The sequence below is a fragment of the Passer domesticus genome, chromosome 8 (genome assembly GCF_036417665.1).
Source record: "Passer domesticus isolate bPasDom1 chromosome 8, bPasDom1.hap1, whole genome shotgun sequence".
NCBI lineage: Eukaryota > Metazoa > Chordata > Aves > Passeriformes > Passeridae > Passer > Passer domesticus.
In genome coordinates this window covers 56,518,287-56,542,879 of record NC_087481.1, presented here as the reverse complement: position 1 = coordinate 56,542,879, position 24,593 = coordinate 56,518,287, and the positions used below count along the sequence as shown (strand labels likewise).

At 43.7% G+C, this 24,593-nt stretch overlaps 1 protein-coding gene across 10 annotated transcripts in view; it reads right to left on the bottom strand.

Annotated features, from left to right (window-relative positions):
* Positions 1-487: 487 nt before the first annotated feature.
* Positions 488-24,593, bottom strand: part of PTPRE (protein tyrosine phosphatase receptor type E) — an 89,891-nt gene continuing 65,785 nt past the window's right edge. For all 10 annotated transcript variants that reach the window (XM_064431590.1, XM_064431591.1, XM_064431592.1 and 7 more), the window contains 16 exons: positions 23,893-24,029; positions 19,847-19,937; positions 19,549-19,625; positions 19,400-19,436; positions 18,388-18,485; positions 16,994-17,113; positions 15,830-15,990; positions 12,379-12,514; positions 11,447-11,596; positions 10,291-10,384; positions 9,804-9,880; positions 8,558-8,692; positions 6,916-7,041; positions 6,030-6,190; positions 5,231-5,366; positions 488-3,716 (listed from right to left, as the gene is read on the bottom strand). In XM_064431590.1, the coding sequence (XP_064287660.1) occupies positions 3,642-3,716; positions 5,231-5,366; positions 6,030-6,190; positions 6,916-7,041; positions 8,558-8,692; positions 9,804-9,880; positions 10,291-10,384; positions 11,447-11,596; positions 12,379-12,514; positions 15,830-15,990; positions 16,994-17,113; positions 18,388-18,485; positions 19,400-19,436; positions 19,549-19,625; positions 19,847-19,937; positions 23,893-24,029 (1,811 nt within the window). In that variant the 3' untranslated portion in view covers positions 488-3,641. The remainder of the gene's footprint in view (positions 3,717-5,230; positions 5,367-6,029; positions 6,191-6,915; positions 7,042-8,557; positions 8,693-9,803; positions 9,881-10,290; positions 10,385-11,446; positions 11,597-12,378; positions 12,515-15,829; positions 15,991-16,993; positions 17,114-18,387; positions 18,486-19,399; positions 19,437-19,548; positions 19,626-19,846; positions 19,938-23,892; positions 24,030-24,593) is intronic.

Here is a 24,593-nt window from a genome sequence, read left to right as displayed (position 1 = left end):
GACATTAGCACGGGACCCCTGAGCAGCTACTCCTGCTTTACACACACCTCTCCCCCTTCTTACAACAGTGGGGCCTTCTAGGTTAATTTTAGCAAATGTCCAATGCAAAACTTGTCAAAATGAATTAAGAAATTGCTGTTAATTAGAGTGAATTTTCAATTCATGATTGGTGACGCAGCTGGAAGTTTAGATCCTATTTTTATCTTGGTATGACACCACAGTTTACCACAGGATTATTTTACTATATTTACTTAATGTTACTGTACTTATTTAATCAGCTCTTACTTACCCAGACAGTTTGGGAAGACCTGGATTCCAACTGCTTCCATGAGTTTCCACACCCTTTATATGCACAACGTTCAGTCCCAAAATAAATCAGAATTTTACTCCCAAACAACTGCAGATAAGCACTGAAAAATTACTTATCTAGATAATGGATTTCAACTCTTTTAGAATGCTTAATTCAAATGAACACACAACACAGGAATGAAATTAAAAGATTTAAAGGAAATAATGCAGGTGGAGAATAAAAAGGAAGCTTTGTTCTTGCATCAGAATGTATTAGATCTTGCAATTTGCATATACAAATAATTCAGCCACATTCACCGGCATTAAAAACACAGCAAGATCAAATTAGAAACGTAAGAAAAGAAAATAATAAGAGCTGAAACTGTATAATACATACATATATTATAAAGATTTGACAAATTAAATACATTTTGGTTATACAGAAAAGTTCCAGTAACTTTACATGAGAAATGGGACGAGGGAAACGCAAACATTTCGAAAGACTGAACACAGGGCAGTCAGGCTCATTTCAAAAGTTTAAAAAATACATAAAAATAGCCTAAAAAACACTGCTAATTACAGTATGCATTCTTCATTAAGGCCCAAGTCAGCCAAGCACTTTTAAGGGATTGCTTCGGGGACAGGGAATCCATGGCATCCACGGACTGTGGGATGAGGGCGTTGGGAAGCGAACGCCTCAATGCTGAGCTGAGCTGGGACCTTCTGAACACATGAACAGTCCAAGTCACACAGTGACCAAAACCACAGACAGATCAGAAGGACACTTCCAATCCAACTATTTGGCCTTTTGAAGGAATTCCATGCAACGGACGGAGATTCAAAGGAAAATTCCAGTCCACCAAGACCCTCCCGAGCTCCAGCCAGCGAGCACACACAGTGACCGCCAAGGGAGCTCTTCAAATTCCACAAAAACCTTCATGGAGCTACAGCTGGGAGCTCTGAATTCTATTTTAGGCATTTCTCTTTCCTCCCCCATTTCTCAATCTGGTTATCAACTAAAATCCGAGTACCCACCGAGGATTTGGTGTTCCAGCTGAACTCCATCCCGCTCCTGGCTGGAAGGAGGATTTTAGGGAACCCCGTGGGCAGCTGGAGTTGTGCTGCAGCTCCTGGGGGCTGTGGGACCCCCACACCCTCACACCCCATCACTGCTGCACTGAGATCAACCTCATGGCCAACTCAACCCAAGGTTTTACCTCAGGGGCCCCAAAATCTGCCCAAAATACAAATTATTATTGTTCAGATGCTGGCTAAAGGGTCAGAAAGATCCTGACATCAGGATCATGAGACGGGAATTCCTTTATTTTCCAACCTTTTGGATCTCCCTGCACTGAGACTGACTTCAGGAGACAACCCCAGTTTTCACCAAAGGGACCCACAAATCTGCCCAACAGACAAATTATTATTATTATTATTCTTACTATAATGGCTCCTAAATGGTTGGAAAGATCCTGACATCAGGATCTTAAAATAGGAATTCTTTTGCATTATTTTCCAACCTTTTGGAGTGTCCCTGCACTGAGATTGACTTCATGGACAACTCACCCCATGTTTTTACCTCAGGGACCCCAAATTGTGACAAATTATTATTCAAATGTGGGCTAAATGGTTGGAAAGATCCTGACATCAGGATCCTAAAATGAAAATTCCTCTGCATTATTCTCCAGCCTCTGGGAGCCTGTGCTACAAATGAGACTGAAGCCCCTTGTATCATTTCCAGCCTGAATTCGTTCTGGCTCTTTCCATTTGGATGGAATTTCAGGAACATGCCCTTCCTCAGCTCCACTTTCAGTACCCAACCCTGTGGCTTGAGTGTTTCTTCTCATAGAGACTCACGAGCGAGTTTAGTCTTTAACCAAGCTCGTGTTTGGAGTGCATAATTTACTGTACAAATAAATACAGCAGTGCAGCGATGGGAAGACAGGAAGAGCCAATGGCACTGTGGGGATTGGGGGCTCAGGAATTCCTATCCCAAACCTTCTCCAGCCAGGCTGGAATGGAAGGAGACCTAGAGACACCTTCCCATCTCCTTGCATTGCTCCAAGGTGCAAGGAGATTCTGTTGGAATGGGATAAAATAGTGCAAGAACAGCAGGGAAAAGCTCAGTTGAAGCTGCTTGTTTGAAATTAGGCTTTGATGCTGCATGGCCAAAGCCCAGCTGCACGAGACAGAACTGTTGCATATTTCTTATCTAATTAATTACAGATTCACCCCTTTGTGCTCATTAAGTCAGAGATGCTTTTGGAAGAGTGGGAGAGATAAATTTGGTAATTATTCAACATTTGGGTGCCCTGTGATTTTGGGGATTTCCCAGCCCCTGGTCAGGGCTGTAATAAAAACTTTTATAGTTTTTGTCACCAATTCTATTCTCAGTAGTACTTTCAATAAAAATATCTCTCTGTACACAACCCTAAAACCCTTATGGAAAGTCCTTTTTTGATAACATTTGTGGGAGGGTAAGAACCTGGAGGAACTTTTGCTACAATACTCAATGTTTCTGGCATTAAGCTGTTCATAAAATGGGGTTTTTTTCCAATTTTTACCTTTTAACTATCCTGCTGAGTCAAATCAAGGAATAAGAGTTCATCTCCTAGTTTAAAGAAGTGGGAGATTATGCAGGTGTTTATAGAGAAGAGATGCTTTTAACTTCATTTCTGGCTTTTCTCTTCAACTCGACAAGTTCAGGTGCTGAAAAATATACTTTTCAAATATGAAAAATATTCTAAAAATCACGTTATTGCCTAAGTTGACTTAAACAATATTTGTGAAAAAAAAATGAACAGGGCTTTGAAAGTTCTGTTAATTCAAAAATTCAAATCTGTATTTCTACTGATTTTTCCTATGGACAGTAAGACTCAAAATCCAATAAAACCTGGAGGTTCTTTAAAACAGTCTGGAAAAATAAATATCTATTTTCATGGTGAACATATTTTCCTGCTGAACAAAACATGTTTAAACATGTGCACCCAAATTCACTTTTTTTTAGGATGAACTGTAAATCACCTGTCAAAAAATTCAAGAATTAGGAGAAAATGTTGTTGATAAATATTTATGAGTGGCAAAATCCAAAGGAAAAAAAACCCCGAGAATTAATTTTTTGTTATTTAGAATAAAGATTTCTATCCCATCTTACAGTGCTATACAGTATAGGAACATTATACTTTGCTTTAGAAGATATTTATATTTAAGAAACAACTTTATACAGCAAATGCAACTTTCAGAGCCAGCACATCATTGTATTTACAGTTCAGTCAACAATCCAAGTGACACAGAATAAATTAACATAATATACAACTATTTATACAGACAAATTAAAAAATAAGGCAGAAGTCTCATTTGAAATTAGCATAATCTGAAAAGATGTCGATGAAATCTTGTACCACTCTGTAGCAGAATTCATACTGTTCCTGGAAAACAAGGAAAAGAGATCAAAATGTGCTTTTGGTTACACTAAAAACCTGAATTCTGCCAATCCCAGTGATAAATTCAATATATCCTAACAGGGATTGGTCTGTTCTGATTTCTGGTGATTATTTTAGATAAAACCAGTGGTTCCACTTTCCATACAGGCTGATCCTTGCTCTTTGCTTCAAATGATTTCTAGAGCTTTTTCAGAGATGCTTCTTAAACTGAATCAGTTCTTAAGCCTGGCTTTTGATTTAAACCCAGCTGCTCACAGCAGAAACTCCTGAGCACTGGCCAGGGATAATCAGGGAATCAGAAAATCCCAGGATGGTTTGGGCTGGAAAGGACCTTAAATCCCACCCAGTGCCACCCCTGTCCCAGGCTGCTCCAACCTGACCTGGGACACTGCCAGGAATCCAGGGGCAGCCACAGCTGCTCTGGGCACCCTGTGCCAGCCCAGCACCCTCCCAGGAAATTATTTCTTTAGCAAATAATATAAAACATGATAATCATGCTTATTCCAGAGCCTAAGAATTAATTTGAAGTCAGTTCTTCTCATTCTGGATACCTGCCCAACAGAACCAGTGGGGGATGTGGGAAAACCCAGATTAGATTATTGATAAAGCATCAGTTTCCTTCAGCAGCTGTGGAAGGAAACTCCACAGCTGCTCTGGAATTCCATCCCAGCTCCTCCCCACCCTCCCAGGGAGGAATTCCTTCCCAATATCCCATCCATCCCTGACCCAGCCTGAGCATGGATAATGCAATTCCATTTCTTCATCCCCGTTCTTCCTATCTGTGGGATGGAGAAAACATCTCCCTGGAAAAAGGGTTTGAGGTAATTGTTTCTAAAAAGGCTTCAGATTGCTGAATGGAAGCTGCTATGGAAATCAAAAATGTCAATATTTTAATGTATTTTCAAGTTCAGAAAAGTCTCAAAAAACTTTTTTATGGTTACTCAACAGGAAAAAGCATCTGGACTAAGCTTCAAATAGTAGCTGTAGATTACTTGAAGGAAAATCTTAAAGATTTTAAACAAGTCAGAGCCATTTCCAAAGATTTTCACATCCCTGGGAGTGTCCAAGGTCAGGCTGGACAGGGCTTGGAGGAGCCTGGGACAGGGGGAGGTGTCCCCATGGCAGGTGTGGAATGGGATGAGCTTTAAGGTCCCTTCCAACCCCAGCCATTCCATGATTCCAATTTATGCCCAGACATTTTAAGGTAAGAAAGAACAACTGATAAACAGCTTGAAAGCCATTTCCTTAATATATTTTATCCCCTGCAACACTCAGAAGACATTTAGTTTCACTGCCTCAAGTTCCTAAAAGACAGAGAATATTTAACCAAACTGTATTTTGAGACATGCTCCAAAACCCCCCTAAAACCCTGATTATGCCTTGTACACACACATCCACCATGCATCATCTATGGAAACCGGCAAGAAACCCTTTTATTCTCCTTTCCCAGGGATATTTACACACAGAACTCCCTTCCAAAGGCCTGGTGAATCCCTTACCAGTGTTTGCACCATGTGTGGCCTCTGCAGCCTCAGGCTCTTCACAGCCTGGAACACGTCCAGGAGCCCCTCCGCCTTGACCCGTTCCAGGATGTTGCTCAGGGCTATGAAGGTTCCCGTTCTCCCTGCTCCAGCACTGCAATGGAAACACATTTGTTTGGCATCAACTGGGATAAAAATGGGAAAAGAGCGTTGGAATCTGAAATGCAGGGAATTCTCAGAAGTTTGGGCCTGGAAGCCAAAGCTTAGCATTAAACCCAGGATTTGATCTGAGACCTTAGAAAAGGCTCCCAGATTCAGGTGCCAGAAGTGAGAATGTGGATTTTATAGTTTAAAGCAGAGACATGTTAAACTAAGTAAAGGAAAGTTTAGAGTTTAAGATATAGAAAAAATAGAAGTAGTTACAGAGGTGAACAAGGAGTTTGGAATGCAGTACTCTGGGTTTGTGTCTCATAACATGATTCACTAACAAAGCTCACACTGTAGCATGGGTCCATAAGATGAAATATTTAAGGATTAGGTCAGAAACATAAATGTCCTTGTTGGTAGTGTTTTATTGGTCAATAAATCCTTAAAAGGTCTTGTAACTAAAGGTCTTGTGACCTTCTGATCCATGCAGTGAAGATGTGAGCTAAACTCACCCTTCCTGCCTATGTAGAAGATAAGAAAAATAAACCACTTAATCTAAAACAATTCAGAGGTCCTGTCTGTAACTCATTCACAATTCCTTCCAAAATCCCCCCAGAAGAGCAATGCCAGGGGCACAGCAGAGCCAGGCTGAGGTGCAGAGGGGGCTCACCTGCAGTGCACAGTGATGGGGTGGTTCCCTGTCTGCTGCTGCTGCTTCTGCACAGCCGCAATGAGGTCGATCATGCCCTTCCCTTCGGCAGGAATCCCGATCTCCGGCCACCCGTGGAAGTGGAACTGCCTGACCAGCCTGCTCTGCTTCTCCTGGTTGCTCTGCCAGCAGGAAAACACCCTTCAGCCACTCGTCACTCCCAGGTGCAAACACAATTCCTGCCTGGAAGATCTGCAGCAGCAATTCTGCACTGCAAAATTTGCAGCCTGGTTTGTACCATATTAAGGACCTTGGTGATTTTATTTCCAGTGAAATTCCATGATTCTATGCTGGCAGCTCTGTTTCTAAATCCCCCACCCACTGCTGATTTTCCCCTACAATTTTCCTTTGGTTTGCACAGCTGTTTCCTCTGGGAAGGACTCAGGATGCACTGGCAGTGCCCAAGGCCAGGTCGGACAGGGCTTGGAGCACCCTGGGACAGTGGGAGGGGTCCCTGCCCAGGGCAGGGGGTGGAGATGAGTTTTAAGGTCCCTCCCAACCCAAACCCAAATTTTGTGATGAATCTTAAATAAAATTTTCTTTGATACCTATGTGGGAGATGGCAGAAAGATCTAGGAATAACAGCAACAACAAAACAGGCTAAAAACCCCAAAACCCTTCCCCCATTTTGCAACTACCTGTTTCACTGATCAGAATTTTCAGTATTTTCAGGAACTTTAAGCAAAATTATTTCATATAAGCTTCCTCTTAATGCCAGCTTTTGATTAACCACATTTAAGTTTAGACAGAAATCCCAGAATTTAAGATACATAACCAGATTTGTAAATGCCTCCTGATGGAAAAAACCCAAAAACGACAAAAATCTGCTGGAATTGTAAAGAATTACCGGATTATATGTAACCAGGAAGTCCCTCACACTGATGGCATCCATCAGGCTGTCACTCTTGATTTCCACCGTGATCTCTCCATGAGTCACAGAGCCCTCTGATGGCCAGTACTGGCAGCATTTTTCCTGCAGAATCCAGAGAATTGCAAATATTCCTTGATTTATTTTTCCCAGTTATCTACATTGTCATGAATCTCTGGCATAAGAAGTGACATCCAGCATAATAAGTGTGCTCTAAACACTAAGAATACAGTGATAAAATATTTCTTGAATGGAAACCATCATGATGAAAAAGGCTCAGGAGGCCCAGATAGCAAATATTGCTTTAAAACAGAGTAGAATAATAAATGGAATTCCTGAAAGCAAGGTAATGTTGTTAAAAACCTCCCAAAACCATCAAGAAAAAGCTTTTCCCAACACCCTTGTTGAACCCAGAATTTTCAAGCTGCAGCACAGGACTCTTTAATTAATTAATGACATTAATTCTTATATTCAAATCAAATAATGAATTAATTCTTGTATTTTAATCAAATCAGGACAGGCTCAGAATGAGCAATTGGAGCTTTTAGTGGGACAAACGAGATAAAAGTTTACACAAAAGTTTGTTCCCAAATTCCAAAACTCTGTCCCCTGTCAGGCATCCCTTGATGCCAACTGGAAGCTTTCAAAAATCACAATATTCCACAGGTTTTTTGTGTTTCCTGACAATTCCAGAAAAAGCAGCAACGCTGCCTCACACCAATGAGTGAAGCAAGTGCTCATTTTAGGAAAAGCCAAAAAAAAAAAAAATTCAGATTGCTGGAATTTTTAGGCAAAAAAAATTGTTTCTGCAGTATTGATACTCGTGGTTTGCAGGTGGGAAGGGGCAGTGTGGGCACGTGTCAGATCAGCCCTTTTCTGACCCAGACTGGGGCAGCTGGGATGCCTTTTAAAAATTTTTTTTCCATTTTCAGTCTCTTGTGAAGGGTGAGACAATACAGATGTTATAATTCGCACCATCACAATCAGAAGCTATTTCCTAATTACAATGCATTATAAGGGCTTCTTGGCCTATCAGCTTTTGCCACACCATGCTGTAGATGCCTTAAAGACAATCATCCAAAATTACCCCTTTTGGTTTGTGGAAGAGGTTTTACAGTGACTTCTGTGAGCCAGAGAGAAGTCTGATCCTTGTGTACCCCTGAAAGAATTTCCTACCAAGGCTGTTGACACAGAAACCAAGAAGGAAAGAAAGACAAATAAGGGAAACGTGCAACTGCCTATTCCATTTTGTTTGTCTTTCCTGACTAATGAGTAGAGTGTAAATTTATTAGTTTTGTAACAATGTATAAAAAGCATGCATGGTAAAATAAAACCAGTTTGAAGCCTTCTGTTTTCAGAAGTGTGTTGTTTTGTATTGTCTCTATCTCAACCACAACAGTGGCTCCTACTGCAATGCATCCTTCATGGTTCTATTTCTCAAGTATTCAGTCTTATTGCAAGGCCACCCTTTGAAACTTGTTTCTATTTCCATTTCTCCCTCAACAATGTCAGTGCTATTCCCTGGCATTTCTGTGTCAGCATTTCTCATCTCCAGGTTTGCACACTGTGTGAGCCTTGTGCCAGGCTCTGAGAGCTCTCCCCAAAGCCATGCCCCACGTACCTGCTCCCTCTCCTGGACCTCGGTGAGCATCACGATGGTGTGGCACTTCCACTCCCACACCATCCTCCAGAAATCCTCCACCGTGTGAGGCAGGGGGCCCTGGGTGGCAATGAAATAATCCTTCTGCCGGTAGCCCTGCGGGAAGAGAGGGGGTCACACGGGGACAGGGACACCTCACGGGGACACCACGGCTTAAACGGGGGCTTCTCTCCCAGGGAACGAGAGGGAACGGCCTCAGGCTGCACCAGGGAAGGTGGAAGTTGAATATTAGGGGAAATTTCCCCACAGAAAGTGCCAGTGCCCAGGGCAGTGGCGAGTCCCCGTCCCTGGAGGGATTCAAAGCCATGTGGAGGTGGCACTTGGGGACACAGGGCAGTGGTGGCCTTGGCAGTGCTGAGGATGGTTGGACTCGATAGTCTGAGAGAGCTTTTCCAAGGTTCTAAAATCTCCCCCAAATTCACAATGCTCAGGTGGATTTCTCCAGTCATGGCTGAGGGGATGAGATTCTGCCGGACCACATTTCACAACATCATCACAACAGCAGCTCCCAGCTTTTCTCTAGAATGAATTTCTGCCTCGAGTTTTGAGGTCCAGCTTTATTTCACATAATCCATGAGGTTGGAAAAGACCTCTGAGACCATTGAGTCCCACCTGGACCCAAGCCCAAGGCTCTGAGGGCCACATCCAGCCCCTCCTTATTCCCATGCAGATGTGATCTGTGTGGAATCCACGGCCCTCAGTCACTAACGTGGCTTCACTGCTTAAGGACATGATTAATTCTCCTATTTCAACAAAAACAAGACACAATCCTGTGTTCAGCTTCCAACAGGAAGCTGGGAAGAAAGCCTGGAATTCATCCAGCTCTGCCCAAGTAAAGCCTGGCTGCCAAACACTGTCACAGCTTTCCCTGTGCTCAACACTGACTTCTCTGTTTCTCAGAAAAGCAAACATTTACACCTGTTAACCTGACCCAGATAGTGGAATCACTGGCTGTAATTGTGCAGCTGATTTGCTTGATTAGAATTTAATAAAAGGTTTGGTTTATAAATCTAACAACAAGGCTTAAATTGCACAACCATTTAAACTGAAATTAAAAACACCAGATAAGAAATACATTTGGAAACTCCCATAAACAAAGCTCATGCTCTCTGCAAGCCAAGTTGATTGTGCCTTTTTAAAAAGACCTAGCAGCAGTGGCAAAATCTTGGATGTGAAAAGGAAATGTATGAAAATATTGTATACTTACATCTATGAAGGAAGCATTGATGTAATCTGTGTACTCCTGCCCTCTTTTCATGGACAGAATCACTCTGTTAAAATCATCTGGGGAAAAAAAAAAAATAAAGCCTGGGCTTAGTTTTGAGTCCAATAAAAGAAATCTAGTCTTAATTTTGAGTCCAGTCTTACTTTTGCCAGCTGCCCGTGGAAGAACAAACCCCACCCAATCTTTTCTTGAAATGTTCATTTTCAGGTGCAAACATTGCAGTGCTGCTCAGACCATGCACAGAATCACACAGAAAAGGGGTGGTTCAACAGGGAAACTGCTGAGTTATTTAATTCAGAATCCCTGACTGTAACAGATTTTAGGGTGACTCAGTAAAACCCAATTCACCGAATCTTTTAGAGATGACAGTTTGTAAGGGGAGCTGTGCCCTGCCAGCACACAGACCCAGCGTGTGCTCCCAGCCAGGGACTCCTGGCACTGTCCTGCAGGTGAGGAGCTGGGCTCTTACAGGGGATGATCTGGATGACTCGTGCTTTCTTCATGTTGGCTGGGAGGTTGCCAGTCCTCATGTTCTCCTTCATGATGCGCACGTTGGTCAGCTTCTGCAGAGAGCACAGGGGGTGAGCACGGGGCAGGAGAGGGGCCAGCACATCCTGCACTGCCTGGGCTCTCCAGGGCCTTTGTGGGGTAAAAAAATCCCTGCCACACTCACAGGGAGCCTGCAGCCACTTCACTGTCCTGGCTATAGAAATTAAAAGGAATAACAGTCACAGCATCCCAGAGTGGTTTGGGCTGGAAGGGACTTTAAATCCCATCCAGTGCCATGGCAGGGACACCTCCCACTGTCCCAGGCTGCTCTTGGACACCTCCAGGGATCCAGGGGCAGCCACAGCTGCTCTGGGCACCCTGTGCCAGGGCCTGCCAACCCTCACAGCCAAAATTTCCTTCCCAATATCCCATCTAATCTTCCTTCCCTCAATACCGTTGGTTTCAGAACTTGCTGCTCTATCATCAAACTTATTTTTACATCATTTTGTTTACCCAGTTCCCAATTTCTGGTTAAATTAGTCCTTTAAAGCAAAGGGACAACTCCAGCTAACACCCAGATGGCAATTAATACTTTAAACCTATATAAAAAAATAAATATTTTACCATAAGGAAAAGAATAAAAAAATTCTAACTATTACCTCAGGGAACTAAAGTCATTTAAACAATGATCACACACAGCCAGTGTGGTTTTCTTCATCTGGGGTTTCTCCACTGATAAGAAATGGGGGTTTTTTGAGTTTTTTTGGAGGTTTTTCTCCAGCCCTGTACATTCCCTGCTGTCAGTCACCTCAGAGTTAACAATCCCACTGGGATGCAGATTAGGAGCACCTAATCCAGTTTCCTCTTCCAGCACTATCTGATCTGGCACCCTGCACCAGACCCAGAGAATCACTCCACTTTTCTTTTATAAACAAACAAAAAGCATTTAGGGAAAGGCCACGGAATGACACAGCTCTGAATGAGGGAATGAGATTAAAATCTGAATTTAGGGAACAGGATGTTCAGCAAGGCCCCATTCACAACAAAAACCAAATAAAACAACTCCTTCCCTTTTGTGCACCTTTAAGGTTCCACTTTTATCTTGGAAATCCTATGGGGAAAATTTCCATACTTACTTTAAATTCCTCTTCCAGGCCTATTTTGACCAGGTTTGGGGCTGCATTGTGGGAAGTCTGGAGGTGTTTTTCCAGGGATGACACATCCAGCTCTGTGTCACCGTAGAGGTAGTACTCGAGTAAGGCTTGGTAAATGAAGGAATATTGCATCTGGAAGGGACACAGAGGAGGAGGAAGGGAGGAAAATGAGGAATTCTGGGACTTATTTAAAAACACAGAATGGTTTGGCTTGGAAGGGACCTTAAATCCCATCCAGTGCCATGGCAGGGACACGTTCCACTGTGCCAGGTGCTCCCAGCCCCAGTGTCCAGCCTGGCCTTGGGCACTGCCAGGGACCCAGGGGCAGCCACAGCTGCTCTGGGAATTTCATCCCAGCTCCTCCTCACCCTCACAGGGAACAATTCCTTCCCAATATCCCATATAACTTCAAAACCACTGCTCCTTGTAACTGTTTGGTGACAATCCTCTAATTATTGACATAATAGTAATAATAACAACAATAATAATAATGAATTATTATGCTAAACCAGTTTCCCTGTTTGCTCATATTTCCACTCATATTCTCTGACATTCTGCTCTCGTGTGCATGGGAAAACCTGGAAACGGCTCCTAAAAAGTAAAATTAAGTGTTTCACAGTGGTCTTCTCCACCTTTATCTTCTCCCTCACCTCACATCCATCACTGAGCTTTGTGCATTTTTGAATTAGAGAATCCCAGAATGATTTGGGTTGGAAGTGACCTTTAAACTCATCCAGCCCACCCCTACCATGGGCAGGGACACCTCCCATTAATCCCACGCTGCTCCAAGCCCCAACTTCCCAATTGTCCAACAGCGCAAGACACCCTGAGCTGCACAACAGAGCGGGAATACAGCAGCGTTTCCTCCTGTGCCCAGGGAAAGCTGGAATTCCGGGTGGCTGAGGTGCACTCACATCAGTCTGGACCATCTGGGGCCGCTGGTTGCGGATCCTGCAGACGAAGTCGAAGACGTCCACCTTGTGCTCGGCGTGCATCATGTCGATGATGGCGTCGATGACGATGAAGGTGCCCGTGCGCCCTACGCCCGCGCTTGGGAGGGAACAAACACGGTCACCACGGAGCCCTGGGCACTGAGAGACACGGCTCTCTCGCAGGGTTTCCCTGGGGAGCCCCGAGAAGCTCAGAGAAAAGAATTAGAACAGCTCCTGTCCCCACCTGTTGTTGGGGACACGCGGAATGCGTTATGGAGATTGTTCACCAGAGGGTGGTTTGTTAATTGGACACTGGATGGTGTTTGGAGGCGTTGACCAATTAGGCCAAAGCTGTATGGGACAGTCAGGAAGGGTTATGAGTTTCTTAATACAGTATAGCTTAATAAAGCAATTGATCAGCCTTCTGCAATCAGGGAGTCAGTGCTAATTACTCCCTGTCCAGGGGATTGTTGCCATGATACAAACACACAAAAACCTCCCTGGAATCACCCAAATCTGCAGGAACTGCTGCAGCAGTGAGCCTTGTGCTCAGACTGGACTGAAATACTGGCTGGGAAACATTAAATCTTAGATCCTTTAGTCCAACTGTTCCCACCATGTCCCCAAGTGCCACATCCACAGGGCTTTAAAATCCCTCCAGGGATGGGGTTCCACCCCTGTGGGCTGTCCCAGTGCCTGGGCACCCTTTCACTGAAGAAATTCACAGAATTATCACTGGGTTGGAAGAGACCTTCAAGATCACCAAGTCCAGCCCAACACCTCAACTAAACCCTGGCACCCAGAGCCACATCCAGGCTTTGTTAAACACACCCAGGGATGGTGACTGCACCACCTCCCTGGGCAGCCATTCCAGAGCTTTATCACCCTTGCTGTGAAAAGCTTTTTCCTAATATCCAATCTAAAACTCCCCCTTTTTTCATTTTAACAAGGCCAGCAAAAAAATAGGGATGTTTTTAGCATAAAAACCCAGCTCTCCCCAGCTGATGGCATCAGAATTATATTTAAGAAGACATTTGAAAATAAAATCTGCTTGACCATCTCTAATAATTCTATAATAGCTCTGTAAGGCTGAGATAAAATAAATAACTATAATAATAACTCTAAAGGTTAAGATAAAATTTAAATTATTATTTTAGGAATTTTTAGCTCCACATTTCCCAACATTGCCATCCCTAAACACTTTCTGTTTTTTATATCCTTGAAAGCCACAAGAGGGAGCACGACTGTTAGAAATGACAAAATTCCAGCGACTTTCAGCTCTTCCTTCCAGAGGAAAAGGGCATGGCATCCTGTACTAGTCATGAGCAGCTCTCCTTTAAGCTCTGGGCAGTTTGCTTGGCTGCAATGGTCACAAACACCTCCAGGAACATGATAAAAATGTCTCCCCTCTCCTCACAGGCTCAAAAATACAAAGCAATTCTCAGCAAGGCAATACCAGGTTTACAATAAGACCAGAAAAATAGAATGACTGTATTTGTAGTACAATTTTTTCATTTCCACACACACTTCACCAGCCAAAAACCCACGAGCTCCACTATTGCAGAGGTCTGGAGGGATGGTGGAGATTCCCTTCACTCTCCCTTCCATGCACCCATGTTGGCCCTCTGGCACCACAAGAAATCCCCCTCATGCCCTAATGCCTTAATTCCCACTCAAAAGAGATTGTTCTCCTCCTGACAGCCCTGGAAGCCACCTCTGAGCACTGACCTCCCCTCCCCAGCTCCCACTGGTCCCCTGGAGGTTTCAGCCCAGCTCAGCTTCCTCACTCCCTTTCCAGCCACAATCCCTTTTGCACACCCCTGTTCCCTCCCAGAGTTCCCAGATCAGCTCTGGATTCCATCCCTGCACATTCCTGCTGAAGCTGGTGACTTCCCCACCCTGGGCATCCACCTCCTGAGTGTCTCCATCCTTAGCCTGCCTCGTGGCATCCCTTACTCAGCCATTCCTCAAAGTCCCTCTCCACCCACTGAAAAAATTCTACTTCTAAAAAACCTATTCCTAAAACCTTACAGAACACAGGAATCAGCAGAAAATCCTGCCACTCCTCATTTTCACTCCTTGACTTCCAAATGCTAAGTCATTGTTTCATTCACTTCCCAAACCTGACTGGAGAGCTTTTGGCCGGGGTGGCTGGGGCAGATTTCCCTACAGGCTCCCTAAAAATGGATGGTTACTCACTGCTGATGGGCTTCCCTTTCCTTTTCCCAACAATTCAGTGGTGTCACATCCTGAAGTGGGACGGAAGCTCAGTGTCACCTCTGTCCTCCTCATTTCTCACCCTGACACACCACGGCCTCGCCGTGCTCTGCTGGCCCTTTAGATTGAAATCTCTGCAGGTATTGATGAAATTATTTTGTATTTTCCTTGCTTTTGGCTTTCCTTCTGCTGGGTAAACCAAGCACAGCATTTCCTGCTGCTGCCACATAAAGCTCAAGCCCAGAATGAGGTTCCACATACAGTAAAGGGCTATAAAAATATTCTCAACTGAGACAACTCAAATCTACTTTTCCCATCTAAATGTTTTTTTTATTCATGACACCTGGGTGAGAAGGTGAATCCCAGCAGGACAATCACTCTTTTTCTCTATCCCACATTTCCAGGGAGTATTTCTAGCAAGTAAAAAGACAAACACAAGAATTTACATCCTTTTTTCCTTAAAAACAAGAAGAGCAGACAAAGCTGGTCTTCTTTTCTTTTCATTCTGCTCTTGTGCTCTTTTTTCTAACCTTGCAATGAAAATTGCTCCTGAAAAGCCACTTCCTGCTCAGGGGTGAGCTTACAGCTGCTACAGAGGTTGCAATTATTCACTTCAAACTGTTTGGGAGTTTGGTTTAAGTTTCATTAAAGATTTCAACAGTTTAGCAGCAGGATGTGCCTGTGTGAGTGACCAACGAGTGGGAATTGCTTCTGGATTGGGATGAAGCACATTTTTTAAACTGCAGCATTTGAGTCTCTTGAATTCAAGTCTTTCTTCCAAACTTTTCAGGCATTTCATGGCTAATTTCCATAAAAAAACTGCAATTTGACTGTGGGAGAAGTGGGGGATGAATTCCCAGAGCAGCATTGAGTGGCAAAGGCCACAGATTTCTATCACCAGTCTGTTTTTCTGACAAAGAACAGATTTATACCAAACAATGGAGATCCCTCATAACAAAAACCCCAAAGAGCAGAACAACAACTTCTGTTTGAGTATTAAACTGACAGCAAAGAGCTTTGGAGATTGTTTTCACTCTCAGTTCTGAAAAACTTAACAGATTATTACCCTTGAGTGGAAATATGTGAGTAAATATATCTATAATATAAATATATATATAAAGTCTTTAAAAATATATCAAAATATGTTTAAAAATCTAAATATCTACAAATAACTCCATGCCAAGCCACAAGAATGGCCTGAGGAGCACATACATACCTACAGTGAACCACGATTGGTCCAGCATGGGCAGGATTCAAGGTCTTGACTTTTTTCAGGAATTTCAGCATGCCAATAGGTGTGAAAGGCACCCCAAAATCCGGCCAGCTGGTGAAGTGGAGCTGGGTGACGAGCCTTGGAGCTTTGCATCCCTCCTGGAGCTGCAGGAACACCCAGACTCTGAGTGTGACATCTCATTTTTCATGTTTGTTTTGTGGTTTTAATAGTTGATAATGATTGATTTTTTGTTTTTTAATATTATCTAAGTATATAGATTATATTAGTTATTTTACAGATATGTTTCAGTTGTTTTTATTGTTAGTTAGTTACAAAACCAAAAATGTTAGTTATTATATGATATTATAGTTATTTTTGTAGACGTTAAATGTATAACACATATTCTAATATTTTGCAAAAGTTAAAACCATAATATATTTATTACACTGGTCATAAATGAAAATATTATTAATACATGATGTTTTGAGAATCTAAGTTCCACAGGGGCCAGATCACAATTATATTAAAAGTAGTAAAAAGTGATTATAAATATATCAAAATCCTTGTGATTAACAACTGGTAAAAGTTACAATAGCAAAAGCCAACAACCACACAGTTATTTAGCCTAAATCACTATGTGTCACCGTCATATTTTCTGGAAGAATCCCTTTGCCAGGATTTCTCTCCTGGGAAGCTGAGAAGCCTTAGAGAAAAATGAAAACAATAATTATCTGATTTGCTTCTCCTGTGCTTTGCTGCTTTGGAATGTGTTTGGACACTGTTTACCCACAGGTGATTGTTTTATTGGTTTATGTGAATTGTTTTTACTTATTTGGCCAATTACAGCCCAGCTGTGTCAAGGCTCTGGAGAGATAATGAGTTTTTCACTATTATCTTTAGCCTTCTGTCTGTATCCTTTCTGTGTTCTTTAGTATAGTTTAGTTTAGTATTCTTTAATATAATATTAAAAAATAATAAATTATCCTTCTAAGAACATGGAGTCAGATTCATCATTTCCCTTCTTCGTCTGGCAACCTCAAAAATAAAATACTCTGTGTGGTTGCTGGCTAGAATCAGCCACATTTCTCAAATTCTGATTTCTCAAACAGGAAACATTTGGGATTGTCCCAGCTTTGCCCCAGGAGCCGGGAGCAGCTCCGGCCTCACCGAGTGCACGCAGAACTTGCGGATGGTGTAATCCACCAGCACCATGGAATCCTCCACGGACACACGGACACTGCCGTACGTCCAGCAGCCCTGGTCAGGCCAGTACTGGAAACACTTCTCCTGCACAAAAACAGGGAATTTCAGGGCCAAACATGGGGAATTTCAGAGCCAAACCCAGGGAATCTCAGAGCCAAACCCAGGGAACTTCAGAGGCAAGTACACAGAATTTTAGAACCAAGCACAGGGAACCTTAGAACAAAACCTAGGGAATTTCAGAGCCAAACCCATGGAAATTTAGAACCAAACCCATGGAATCTCAGAGCCAAACCCATGGAATCTCAGAATGAAACCCAGAGAATTTCACAACCAAACCCATGGAATCTCAGAGCCAAACCCAGGGAATTTTCACAACCAAACCCAGGGAATCTCAGAGCCAAACCCAGGGAATTTTCACAACCAAACCCAGGGAATTTTCACAACCAAACCCAGGGAATTTTCACAACCAAACCCAGGGAATTTTCACAACCAAACCCAGGGATTTTTATCACCCTGACTTTGCTTTCACTGCCACGCTCTCCTAGTTGCATCAGGGAAGCTGTGAGTGTGCAGAGCTCCTCAGCTGGCACAACTTCAGCACCCTGCTTCTGCTTCTTAAATTGATGCAGAGAAGGTGAGAACAGCTTTGAATTGTTTTTTAACCAGCTCAGCCCCCACAGGTTTTGTTTCAGTTTGGCAGCTTTGTTACAGGGTGTCCAACTGTGGGGACTGTGAGGTTTTTACTCTGATCTCGAGGTTTAGCTGCAACCAGAGAGAAATTCAAAGCAGTTCTGCTTTGGAGCCATCAGGAATATCCAGATTTAGCAGTTCTGGCTGCTCCCACTGGGAATTTGCCCTCATGGCCTGGCTTTGCTGTTTGAGCTTCATCAAGCTGCAGTGCAAGTGCAGGAAAATAAAGTCCAGGAGGAAAACAAGGAATGCCCATCCTCAGGGGAGGAGTGGGGGACAGGAAGGAACAGCAGCACCCTCACAGCACAGCAGCCTTCATTTCTCTTTGTTTAGCTGACAAACTGTGCATTTTTAAACCTAATACTCAGAAAAATGAGCAGAGTTTTTAATCTTCTTTCCTAATCAATCCCATCCACAAGTGCAGCTTTAAACACAGGGATAAAACCACGGGAGTTTTCCTTTGGCCCTGGGCTATGCAGGACACAATTGGCCATCAGAATTTTCTCCTTGAGATCACCTGATATAAATGGGTATTTCAGAAATGAAAACTGTATTTTGGAGCAGGAACTCAGCTGTGCTGACAGGGGCCAGGGCAGGAAGTGGTGAGAAATGCACTGGTCAGCCCCTGAGCACAGGGGACATCCCAGAGCAGGCTGAAAGCTCCTTACCTCTTTTCTTTCTTTCAGGTTGGTTAACATGACAATAATGGCCGATTTCTGCTCCCAGATCATCCTCCAGAAGTCATTGACTGTTTCCTGCTTGGGTCCTGCAGACAGAACAGGGAAATGCTCAGGAGAGGGATGGGGCAGATCCCAGAGCAGTCCCACACCCTGCCTGGGCACCCACCCACAGCTGTGCTTGCTACACCTGCACACCTTTGGAATCTACCAAATTTCTGTATTTATTTATTAAATAACACCCCCCTCGTGTTTTCTTTTACATAATCATGCACCCAAATCTACATTTTTAGAAGGAATCTCCTCTCTTAAAATATCACTCATAGAATCACAGAATGGTCTGAGTTGGAAAGGACTTTAAAGATCATTTAAATAATTTACTTTCTACTCCCTGCCATGGCAGGGACACCTTCCCCTGTCCCAGCTGCTCCAACCCCAGTGTCCAGCCTGGCTTTGGGCACTGCCAGGGATTCAGAGGCTGCCAGGGCTGCCCACCCTCACAGGGAACAATGCCTTCCCAAAATCCCATCTAAATCCACCCACTTTCACTTTGAAGCCATTCCCTGTGTCCTGTCCCTCCATGCCTTGTCCCCAGTCCCTCTCCAGCCCTCCTGGAGCCCCTTCAGGGACTGGAAGATTCTGTAACACATTAACTCTTAAATATTATTTAATGTTAACTACGGCAGGAGCAACATTTAGAATTCCCACTTTGCAGCTCTTCCCCATGCCAAGGTCCAAGGTTCTCTTGGAATGGATCATCAGGAGACACCAATTTCCAGCAAAGAGGGTCAGGAGAGGGAAATGAGTCTGTGCCAGAGCAGAACCTACAGAACTGCCTAGAGGCAGCTGCTCACCTCACACACCTCCAGCTCCTTCCAGCTGTAACCTCTGAACCCAGCCTCACCCCTGACCACCACCTGCAGCTAAAAATAACCTTTCAAACACATCTCTAATTAAATGTGTTCAGCCCTAAGCTACAGAGAAGAGAGAAATGAGGAGTTACCTTGTGCTGCTATAAATTTATTCTTTTCTTTATAACCCTGTGGAAATAAATGCCACAGCAGTTAAAAGGTGAAAGGCCAAGGTGTGCTAGCAGAGAATTGCTTCTTTAATGCCCAAAGTTTGGCCAGCTGTGGGCAACTCTCAACTCACATCTATATATGATGCATTGATGTAGTCTGAAGGTGGGACTCCATCAATTTGGGTCAAAACCACTCTGGAGTGATCATCTGAAAGAAAAGAAGGGCCTTGGCAAGTTATTAAATCTGGAATATGGTATTTCCATGCAAGCAGGAGGCCTGGAAAAGCACAGAGTTCCCAAACCACAGACAACACAAATACAGCATTTCTGACCAGTGAAGTTGTTATTATTTGGGTATTTTCAGCACTAGCAGCAGCCTGCTCAGTGCCAAAATGAATTGTCTGCTTTAAAAGAAAAGTGAATGCTTACACGGCAGGATGTTGGGATATCTGTTCTTCTCCCTGTTCTCCTCCTTATTTGCCATTTCAAATGTTCCCTGCACATATCCAGACGTTAATGACTGGAAAAAAAAAGAAGATATAGAGTCAATGTGTTAGAAAACAAATAATTTTGACTGCACATGGCTTAGGGAAAATTTGCATCCACCAGAACTAAATACATTTCAACTTTTTCCCCCCAGTAACTTTAATTCCTCTCCAGCAGGCAACTACATCCTGGCAGATTTGACTGCAGACAACGAGTTCAGCAGCTGGGGAGAGAGGAGGAACTTTTCCCTCCGAGATCACAGTTATTTAGCAAATTGTTCAACTCTGAGCTGCTGCCTGGAGCTGCCATCTGCCACGGAGACCCAGAGCCACTGATGGCAGCCACAGGAACAGGGCTGGGCCTCTCATTCACTGCTGAGGACATCACATATCCAACATCCTGCTCAGCTCTGCAGGTGAGGGCCCAGCCTGGGTGAAAAGGAGGAAGGGAAAATAATTTATATAATAAATTTATATCAATGTAGTATATTGATTTTTATAATATAATAAACAACACAATTGTTTATTATATAATAATTATAATATAATGATTTTATTATTACCTTATTTATAAAATAATTGAAAATATATAATTATAATATTATTTATTATTATATATAATTATATATAATATATTATATAGTATTATATACAATATAAAAATATATCTATTATATCATTATACATGTTATATATGTCTATATTATACATGTTCATATATAATAGAATATATTATTATATAATATATTATAATAATTATTACAACATTCTTTATTATTATAATATAATTATTGTATTATTATGAAATTATTGTATTGTTTATTATTAATAAAATAATTTTATGGGTTACAATTATTTTAAGCATAAAATTATGGTTAAAACAATTTTAACTCATAAAAAAGAAAGGGTTTTTATGCAGCGTGAGTCGAGTTCTGAGTCATCAGCAAGAGCTGAGTGCAGGTAAATTTAGTCTGGCTTAAAAATAACCCAAACAGCCATGGAGGGCAACAAACCAAAGGAAAAAGCAGAGAAGAGGGTGAAGATGAAAGCAAGGAGGTGCCCAGGGTGGAGCCCCTCCACAGCTGAGATGCTGCCCCTGCAGAGGGACCAAAGCAGAACCAGAATTGGAGAAGTTCTTGAGGTGGATTTCATCAAGTTCCTTAAACTGAGCCCCAAATCCCGCAGTGCCAGCAGGGTGGATCCCTGAGGTAAAACCCAGCCTGAGTCACAGGGCCAGGAAAAACAGGGTCAGGGATTCCCCCAGAGCTGCAGGGTGACACGGGAGGAGAGGGGGCACGGGCAGCCTGACACACAGGACACAGCACCCTGCACTCTGGGTTTGGGTTTGGGGCTTCTGGGGCACGTGAAGCTGTGAATGGAAAGGAGAGGAGGCTGAAAGAGGGCTGAGGAAGAAAGCTGCTCTCAGCAGACTGCTTAATTCCTGAAGCGAATGAAGGTTATGGCTCTTTATCAGCCCATTTTGCTGATTAAAGTACATTTATGAAACACAAAAATGAAATTTTTGTATAAAAAGAAATAGAGGAAGGTGTCCCTGCCCCATGGCAAGGGGTCAGAACTGGATGAAATTTAAGCTCCTTCCAACCCAAACCATTCTGTGTCCTTATGAAATAATTATCTTTTCAAACACAATCAAGTCAGGCACCCAATTTTCAATTAACAGCCAGAGAAATTCCGGATTTTCCCGTGAAAAATGCATAAAAAGGAATTGACTCTGGCCAGACCCCCTGTGCATGCCCTGCTCCAGGGCCCTGCTCCTCCCCAGGCAGCTCCAGTGCCACAGGGTGGGTGCTGGGGCAGAGCAGAGCCCAGCTGGGGCAGAGCAGAGCCCAGCTCCTGCTCCCACCCACGCCAGGATGTGAATCACCCGCCTGCTCCCCAGCACATCCTCCCAGCTCCCCAAACCACGAGGAGCTGACGGGTCCTGCTGGCCCTGCCCCATCTGCTGCCACCCCACCCTGACCTGTCCCCCCCTAAAATCCCCCTGGAGCTTTGAGAGGCTCAGCCCGCCCAGGATCAGCTCATTTCCTCCTTTTTTAGCACTTTTTAAGCATCCCTTAGCACAGGGATGTCTTAATCAAGCCAGAATTCAAATTTCCAAAGAAAACTCTTCGGGGAAGCTTTTCAGTAATTAATCTGGAAATCAAGGCGATAATCCCAAACTTCCAGGGATGATCAGCAGAGGTGGGGCTTTACAGAAAGAAATCAAATTTTTTTTCTTTTTTTTTATTCCTGTGAAGAAAGAACACACTCTTCCAGTGCCCAATGTTCACAAAGGAATCCCATGAAAAAAGAAGGAGCCTCTGCTATTCTGGTGAGTGTCCACAGGGTGCAATGGACCTGAAGGGTCATGCAGGCTTTCAGGACAAAATCAAAGGTGCTGGAGAACACCATTAGGAACACAAATCCAAGAGAACTGTCCTCAAAGTCAGGAACTGTCCTCAAAACTCTTTTCTCCCTGCTGGGTGTCATCTTTTAATGTCTGGTTTCTTTTTACCAAAAAAATCCCTTGGGACCAAACCCCTCAGGTTGGTGCATGTTCCTGGCTCCCAGAACTCACTGTTTTCAGCCCAAACTTGTCCCTAATTCCCACTGGAGCTCCTGTGTCTGCATTCCCAGGGACATCTGGCCCCAGACATGTGGGATGGGGAGTGGGCAGAGATCCCTGGAGCATCCCCAGGGCAGGGCTGAGGCACAGACCCAGAGAATCATGGAATGGTTTGGGTTGGGAGGATCTTTTAAATCCCACCCAGTGCCACCCTGCCACGGCAGGGACACCTTCCCCTGTCCCAGGCTGCTCCAAACCCCAATGTCCAACCTGGCCTGGGGCACTGCCAGCCCTCCCAGGCTGGAGCAGACAGCTCATCCAGGCACAGGAAAAAAACCACACTGAGCATCAACCCCGTCCAACCCCATCCCTGCTCATTTTTGGGGATCAGACCCCAGGTTTTTTGGTGTGGACAGAATCCCACATGCTCACAGCATGGGGCAGAAAATTGCCAAAGCAAAGAGGGGTTTAAAAATGAAAACAGATGGTTTGTTTCACTCTGAACCTCAGAGCAAATTCATCAGGAGAGTCAAAATTCACCAGCGCACACCGTGTCAGGCTGGTCCTCACTTTCATTTTCAGCTTTGAGAAGGATTTCCACAATGCTCTCTGTCTGATAAGGCAAAAGTCTGTGGTTTAAATTTATCATCAACCAAACTGCAGCTCTAAATATGCTCCCAATTAAGAAGGTAGCTCAACAGCCTGCCTAATCAACACGTGCCTTGGCTCTCACAAATCCACGCCTGACATTTAAGCTCCTGCTTTGCTTCTGCTGTGGAGGGAAGTGAAGTCATAAAAAGTCTGGAAAAAGCCCCAAACTCAGGCTCCTGGTGCTGTGTTTGTCCACAGGAATCCTGCAGGAGCTCAGCACAGACTCCAGGTGCAGCTCATCCCTACAACCACAAAATCCTGCCAAAGGCCATGTTCAACAGGAAAACCCTGAGAGCTGAGACAACTCAGGAACTCTGTGCTGCAAAGAGGGGAGTGCTGGGATGGCAACCAACAGAAAAAAGTCAAATTATCAGGAAAAAAGAAGCCAAACCCCACCAGGGCAGTGTTAAGGCCACCCTGTGTCCTCTCCTCTAAGTACTTCCCATGGAGGTGAAACACCCAGATCCCCAAAACCCTCCAGCACCATCACGAAAGTCAGTGCTGAAGAGGTTCACATTCAATGTTCCTCTCCTCCAGCTTCAGGCAAACGCTAAAGACCTTCTTTAAATGTTAGCAAGAGGCAAACAGCTCATATAGCACCAATTCAGCATCACAAATCAGTAAAAATTCCAGATTTTATCCAGATAAAAGGTCCCCACACATGACAGTCTGTAAGAACAGCACCAATCCTGCACCCAACACAAGAATTATTAATACTCACAGATATTTTGGTTTTCCCCCCTGTTTTCAGCCACCCATGTGTAAAAACTTACATTAAACTCCTCCCTGAAGAGCTTCCCCTCATCGGCCGAGCGTATCCGGATTTCCTCCTCCAGGTTTTCCACAGGGATGGGGAAATACTTCTTGGGGCCCGAGGGAGACCTGCTGAGCAGCATGACCCGCTGCTGTTCTGTCAGCACAAGGGCAGGATGTGTTAAAGGCATGGCCAGAGCCAGGGACTCCCAACTACAAATTCATCTGGGTGCTGAAAGATGCCAAAGCAAACTGCTGCCATGACACTCTGAGGTGCTAAAGGGGATTTAAAGGAAATTAAAACACCGAATCATAGGCCAAGTGCCTGCTTTGGGAACATAATGGCATCAAGAAGAACCACTGCTGGTGAAATGAGTGATTTCTTTATTTACATTTGATTTAAAAGTGATCAAGTTGTATTCAGAAAAGGAGAAGGTTCTTTCTGCTGACAGGGCAAGGACAGCTTTTGGCACTTACCACCAAGGAGATGCTGCCAGATTATTTCATTTTGAGGGGAAATAATGCTAATAATAATAATAATAATAAATTTATCTTTAATTTGGCAGCCAACAGAAGCTGTGCCCCAAGAGGAGCTGCTGCCCAGTGCACAGGAACACCCCAGCAGGAAGCTGATGGGTATTTTTAGGGTTTTGACTTTCCCTCCGCCTGCCACCCTCTTCAGCTCACTCATCCCTTCACACATGGCCAAGTGGGACTGACA